At 44.2% G+C, this 7,132-nt stretch overlaps 1 protein-coding gene across 1 annotated transcript; it reads left to right on the top strand.

Moving 5' to 3' along the window:
* The first annotated feature begins 939 nt into the window (after positions 1-939).
* On the top strand, positions 940-1,878 carry Or13p3 (olfactory receptor family 13 subfamily P member 3). The gene has a single exon (NM_001000584.1). The coding sequence runs from the start codon at positions 940-942 to the stop codon at positions 1,876-1,878; it is 939 nt and encodes a 312-aa protein (NP_001000584.1).
* Positions 1,879-7,132: the final 5,254 nt, after the last annotated feature.

Consider the following 7,132-nt stretch of genomic DNA (forward strand, 5'->3'; position numbering starts at 1 on the left):
AGAGCCAAATGTGTGCCAAACCCTTCAGAAATGCAGCTAACATGTACTGAGCATACGCTATAGGTTAGACCTCCTTCAGGGTGATTTTCACGCTAACATCTCAGTTTTCCTCTTAGGTGTAACAAGGATGTGTTTATTCCCATTTTATATTTTTAGAAGCTGTCTCAAAGCTCTGGGGAAAGAGCAAATGGCTCACTCAAGCATCTACTCCAATGCGACTTGTGATATAAGCAGTTAGAGCCATCCTGGTCTGTGGACCCACTGAGGGGATAATTGAAGTGGAAGAAGAAATTAATGTCATTGAAAGGTCTAAATGCAATCTCTCTGTGTCTCAGGCATTTGAGTTGCAAATTTGCATAGAATTTAAAAAATATTTTATTTCTACTCTTTATGTATTAGTGTTTTGCCTCCATGTATGTATGTACATCGTGTGTGTGCCTGCTACTCACAGAGGCCAGAAGAGTTCCTAAAGTAGAATTACAGACAGTTATAAGCCACCATATGGGTGCTGGGGGCCCATCCCTCTAAAAGAGCATTGAGTACCCCGAACTCTTGCTCTGTCTCCCAGATTCTTCATGGAGCTTTTACACCAATACTTACTTTTTACCTGGCTGTCTTAAGGAAACTTAGATTCCTTAAGAGGAGAAAGACTCTGGTGAGGAGCATTAGGCATCATCTTGTCTGTTTCATAGTAGGGGAAACTGATCTGAGACGGTATCTTCTATTGCTTTAGAGGCAGAACCAGCACTGTACATGGTTCTCTGTTCTCTATAAACTTCCTGGGAATGGTTCCAGAGAACAGCAGCAGACAAAGCGGGCAGTCCTGTTGAGAAGGGTATAATGGAGTTTCATAAAATTTGGACACTGACCACTACCCATCCTCAACTTGGGACATGACTTAGCTAATTCCCTGTTCTCTTTCATTAAGAGTAGAGTGTAATGCAAGGTTCCAACCAGACCTTTGTGACAGAATTCATCCTTCTGGGCTTCTCCCTTAGCCCCAGGACCACACCTCTACTCTTCTCGGCCTTTCTGACACTTTACATGTTGATCCTTCTGGGCAATGGCTTGATCTTCATCCTCATCTGCTTGGACTCACGCCTCCATACCCCCATGTATTTCTTCATTGGCGTTCTTTCCATGTTGGACTTAGGCTACACCACCACAACTGTGCCCCAGATGTTGGCACATCTGGCCAGCCAGAAGAAGACAATCTCTTACTCCAATTGTGTGACTCAAATGTTCATTTTCTTGGTGCTGGGTGTCACAGAGTCTTGGCTTTTTGCCATCATGTCCATAGACAGGTATGTAGCAATCTGTCACCCACTCAGGTACAAGGTCATCATGAGCCCATGTCTATGTGGGGTAATGGCCATTTTCTGTGGACTCTGTGGTGTCACTGCTGCTCTCGTCTACACTATCTTTGCTATGCGCCTCCCCTACTGTGGCCCCAACAAGATCAACCACTTCTTCTGTGAAGTCCCTGCAGTCTTAAAGCTGGCTTGTGCAGACACCTCAGTCAACGACCATGTAGACTTCATCCTTGGGTTTAGTGTCATACTGATCCCCCTGTCCCTTATCCTTGTCATCTATGTGAACATCTTCACTTCCATCCTGAAGATCCGTTCAGCACAGGGGCGACTGAAAGCCTTCTCCACCTGTGCATCCCACATCACTGTGGTCACCATGTTCTGTGTGCCGGCCATGGTCATGTACATGAAGCCTGGTTCTAAAGCCTCCCCAGAAGAGGACAAGAAGCTTGCCCTATTCTACAATGTCATCTCTGCTTTTCTCAACCCTGTCATCTATAGTCTCCGGAACAAGGATGTGAAGAGGGCTTTCCTTAAAGTAACAGGCTGGGGTAGATCCCCAGAATGAGTCCCTAGAAGGACACGAAGTGACTCATGCTAGATTATCTTTGTCCAAGAACTGATTCACATGATAGTAGAAACCATGCAATGACCCCCCAATCTATCTCCAATTTTAGCTCTTTACAGGTCCTTTGGGGGACCATTCCCTACTTGGCTGGTAGAACAGGGCACTGTGAAGTGTCTCTCAGGCACATCAGTCTTATTCTCCTTTGTTCTTTAGGGCCTATAAAACAGGCCCCAACAAGACCAACCACTTCTGTGGAGTCCCTGTGGTCTTCCTGTTTCATAAAACAGGAGATGTCCAAGCCATTAAAATCTTTTACTAAAATAAAGGGAATGTTCTTGGGAGGATGCTGCCTTATGATAGCATATTGAAAAAGGTTTCACTGCCATGTGAAACCACACTCATATTACATGTGAGCTGGATTCAGGGCAGGGACATGGATTTTGGAGAATTCCTGGCCCAAGAGGAGGCATGAGCTAAAACTCATTCTCTGCAAGCTGGTGAAAAGTGAGGATGGCTTGAGGCCAAGTGCAATCTGATCCCACAGACCTACACAGACTCATCTCAGGCCACCTTCTCCCCCTCCTTCATGCCACATAAGCTTGACTCTGCCATTGATTTTGTTATAGATTGAATATAAAATGCCCCCCACAAGTTCACGTACAACTAACAGATAGGCTTTGGGACTCTGATATAATTAATGGATTAACCACTTGATGGATTTATGATATGCTGGTGTTGCTGGGAGGTAAGAAAATGTGGAGGTGAAAGTAGGCCACGGGGACATGTCCTTGAAAACTGTCATCATGCTATGGGCTCTTTTTCGAGTCTCTTTTTTCTGCTCCCTGCCTGTAACAAGTTGGACAGACTTTTCATTAGTGCCAGAGAGCTGATCATGAGCCTTACAACCATACTGTATTTTCCTCCCACGAGAAACACAGGCTTGGTGGCGCATGCCTTTAATCTCAGCACCCAGGAGGCAGATGTTGAAGTTATGTACCGGTTCTTCCTCCCATCTCCATGCTTCCAGAAATAAGACTCAGACTCAAAAACTATTTACAAATACCTAGGCCATTATATCTAGGCTCTACTCTGACTAGAATCATAACTTAATATATCCCATTTATTTTAATCCTCATTCTGCCATCTGGCTGGTTACCTGTGTTCAGGTACCACGTGTCTGTCTCCTCACATATTCCCAGGCTGATCTCCTGTCTGGTTCTCTCCCAGAATCCTTTCTGCCTCCCAGATATTCCACCTATATTTCCTGCCTAAGCTAGAGGCCACAGGCTTTTTAATTGACAGGCGTTACATCCATACAACACATAAGATTGTATGGATGCATCCCTTCAGGCAGTCAGGGCTATACAGAAAAACCTGGTCTCAAAAACAAACAAACAAACAAACAAACAAATAACAACAACAACAAAAACCCAAACAGCAGCAGCAGCAACAACAAAAGCATCATCTTAGCTCTCAACTGGGTATCAAGTTCCACAAAGCAGGGACCATGGTCATCTGGTTTACTGCTGCATCCTTACGATCTAGTATCATGCTTCATGCTTCTTGCCATCAAGGAAGATGTTGTGGGTCCAAGAATGAATATCCCACAGTGGAAAGTTGATGAATTAGAAGTAACAAACTTTGTGAATCGCTTTGAAAGATTGCTATGCATATTAATTTAATAAATTATAGATCAGTGGAAAACATGTAAAAATATTTATAGTGAACCTTTACAATGTTCATAAACTTGGGTTTTGTCATTTTACCTGTAGGACTCGTTCTACAGGAAAAATGGTAAATGTGTACCAGGTTTTATATACAAGATATTTATTGTGTAATAGCCACCAAAATGACATCCCAACCTAATGAAATACTGTGCAAACAGTATTGTGTACTGTGTCTGAGGTAGTGTTAAACAACACCAGAGTGTGGGTCTGGAGAGATGGCTTGGCATCTCAGAGCACTTCCTGTTCTTGCAGAGGATCTACATTCAGTTTCCACCCACCTGGTGGCTCACAACAGTCCAGTTCCAAGGGATCTGAGCCCTCCTTTGGTTTCCATGGGCACCAGGCCAATGCCCTTACATTCACATAGGCAAAAAACTCATACATATAAAAAAGGAATGTCTCCCGAATGCTTATGTGTTAGAACTGATTTTCCTCCTGATGAAGTTGGAGGGAACTAACTGGATCATGAAAGGTCTGAATTCACAACTCATCAGGCTTCTGAGAGGTGGTGGATACTGTGGAACGTGGAGCCTGATTGGAGGATGTGGGTGCTAAGGCATGTCTTTGAAGGGTGTATCTTGTCCTGGCCCATCCCTGTCTTCCTCTCTCTGCTTCCTGGTTGCCCCAAGGTGAGACGTTTTGCTCCAACATACACTGTCTGCCATGATGTTCAGCTTCATCTGAGGACCAAGTGACCATGGACTAAAACCTTTAAAACTGTGAGCCAAGCTAAATCCTCCTTTCTCTTTTTGCTTTCCTCGGGTAGTTGATGCCCCAATGGAGCATGTCTTAGAGCACACACATAGCCCGAGGGGAGGAGGATGCAAATGATGATTGCCAGTGATGTCATCCATGGTTTTCCTGGAAAAAGCCAAACCTGAATCGAAGGGTGGAGTAGAGTGGGCTGGGTCCCCAGAAATGCCTCCGCTCAAAGAAACTCTGAACAAGAAAAGCTCTGACATCACAGCTCCTTGAAGAAAGTTTAAAAAGTGGCCAAGTTGGTGTACAGAATTGAATGGAATTGAATGATGCAGAATCAACTGCAAACTAGAGTCAGCCCCTGGTCAGTCTCTCTCTCTCTCTCTTAACTTCATAATAACATTTCCATTAAAAATTTCTCTCTCCTTGATTGAAAGCAGCAGGATTAGGAAATGATCCCCCCTGAGGTTGGAAAAGCATTGACAGCTGTTTTCTTGTCATCTAGGTTTGCTAGAGAGACACCAATTCCAGTCTTAGGACAAGTCAGTTTTATGCGACCTTTTTCTCTTTTCTTTTTTCTTTTTATTTATTCACTGTATCCTGATTACTGCCTGCTCTCCCTGTTCCCCTCTCACAATCCCTTCCACCCATTCCTTTCTCCTCTGAGAAGATAGAGTCCCTTCTGGGTATCCCCACCACCCTGGCACAAGTCTCTGTGGGGTTGTGTGCATCCTGTTCCACTGAGACCAGACAAGGCAGCCCAGCTAGAACATACTCCATGGACAGGCAACAGCTTCAGGGGTAGCCCCCACTCCCATTAAAGACCCAATGAAGACCAAGATGTACATATGCCACATATATGCAGGAAGGTCTAGGTCCAGCCCATGTATGCTCTTTGGTTGGTGGTTCAGTCTCTGAGAGTCCCAATGGTCCAGGTTAATTGATGTGGTTGGTCTTCCTGTGGAGTTTCTACTCCCTTTGTGGCCCTCAATCCTTCCCCCAACTCTTCCATAAGAGTCCCCAAACTCCTGATGACTCAGATAGACGCAGACACCCACACCCCTGTTAGTTTCAATCCATTTCTTGGCTCTGGAAGTGATTCCCATGCTCTCATAGGTCTCTTCCTTTAAATGGAGCCATCATGCTCCTACGGTTTCAGCTCTATACAAACACCACTAGAAGAGAGAAGACCAAGTCATGTGAAGAGGCACAGCGGGCAGACCAGTCTGCTGAACCAGAAAAGGGGCGTGCTTGCTAAGACCAAGCAAAGTTATCCTAACCTTCACCAGGGCCTCTTACTGGGGCCCTCAGTGGAAGAGCCTCAGCTCTCAGGCAGAAAGAACACCATCTTTACCCTTTCCAAGATCCAGGTCAACCCTACTTTCTACCAGACCTTTCAAAATCTCACACTTTGGTTTCTCAAAATCCCATAGAGAAGGAGGGTTTACCTGTGGGAGCAGAGCCAAGGCAATGAGTTTTTCTGATTATTCAAGATGAAGAATGGACACATTTCCTCAGGAATGGAAAGTTTGAAGACTGTGGTGAAAACAGCACAGAACTGTCTCTGGGTTTTTCTCTCATGCCACATCCACTCCAGTAGAGTCTGCGTGACATGAAGCTCTTGTACTTTGTTTCTATCCAGAAGAGAGGCCTGTGCCTGGAATGGCTCGGCCTCCTGGAGGTCCCTGGAGTCTCCCTACGAATAGATGATGACTGGGGTCTATGCTTGCGGTGGAGGTGCCTTCTGTGTTCTAGCCTTGGTGATCTCGGCAGCTTTAAGCCTGTCAACAATATCTGATTTTAGGAATATAGCCGTGTGGGAAGACGGTCATGTACCTTTAGATGTCTCAGGAACTGAAAGTTCAGAGAAGGAAATGTCTCACACCATCATGATCCTGATGAACTCAATGGCTGCAATGAATTCAACTGCTGCACCCATTAGTTCCCAGTAAATAGGAGAGAAATTAATTGCAGTTACTAACAACATGACTGTTTCAGAAAAGGCTTTCCCCCCTTTTGGAAAAGTTTTGTTTAGCATGATTCAAAATAGTAATGATTCTTTTAGAAAGATCATAGACAAGTTCCAACAAGTTGAACAAACTTATCAAGAGTTAACTATGGTTACAAAAGTTTCCTTATTATTCTGAGGGGCCATAAATACAGAGTTTAAACTTTATTATGACAAAGATAAATGATGAATACATACCGGGTGCAGTATAACTGCAGTTTTTGAAACTATTGTTTGTAGTTGAGAACTGTTTCCTAGACTGTATGTTTAGCTTTCCTTTCTGCAAGGGACATTTGGTGGGGTAATGAATAAGAGCTGGATTGCCAATTATGATGTACCTGTTCTAACTGCTTGAATATGTGCCAAGAAGTAAAGCTTTTTGCAGCAGCACACACCTAGAGTTTGTGTCTGTCTGTCGCGCCGAATCCATTCTCTATCTGAAATCCAAGCCTTGGTCCCTCTGCTGACACACTCCCCTGGGTGGTCTGTGGCCCTCTCAGGTGTGGTGTCCTCAGCCATGAAGGGGAGTACAGCAGCAGCTGTTTTCTTTGGCTGGACTTTTCTGGAGGCATTGCTGGAGTCAAGTGGTTTAACAGTGATGAAAGTACCTTGTTCTTCTGAAAACCGTGACCTCTGTGATGAGCATGGCATGAAAAGTTATAACCTGATTTACAAAACCTAGATTCATTTTGTTTTAAAAAAATAGAAACTCTCTTTTACACAAGCCAGAATAGCCTTGGTATGTAGGGATGCTGTTAGGACCATGTTGACATATGAAACTATTTTTCTTCTGTTTATAATAAAGTTAGCATATAGTTTT

Source organism: Rattus norvegicus, chromosome 5 (assembly GCF_036323735.1).
Source record: "Rattus norvegicus strain BN/NHsdMcwi chromosome 5, GRCr8, whole genome shotgun sequence".
NCBI lineage: Eukaryota > Metazoa > Chordata > Mammalia > Rodentia > Muridae > Rattus > Rattus norvegicus.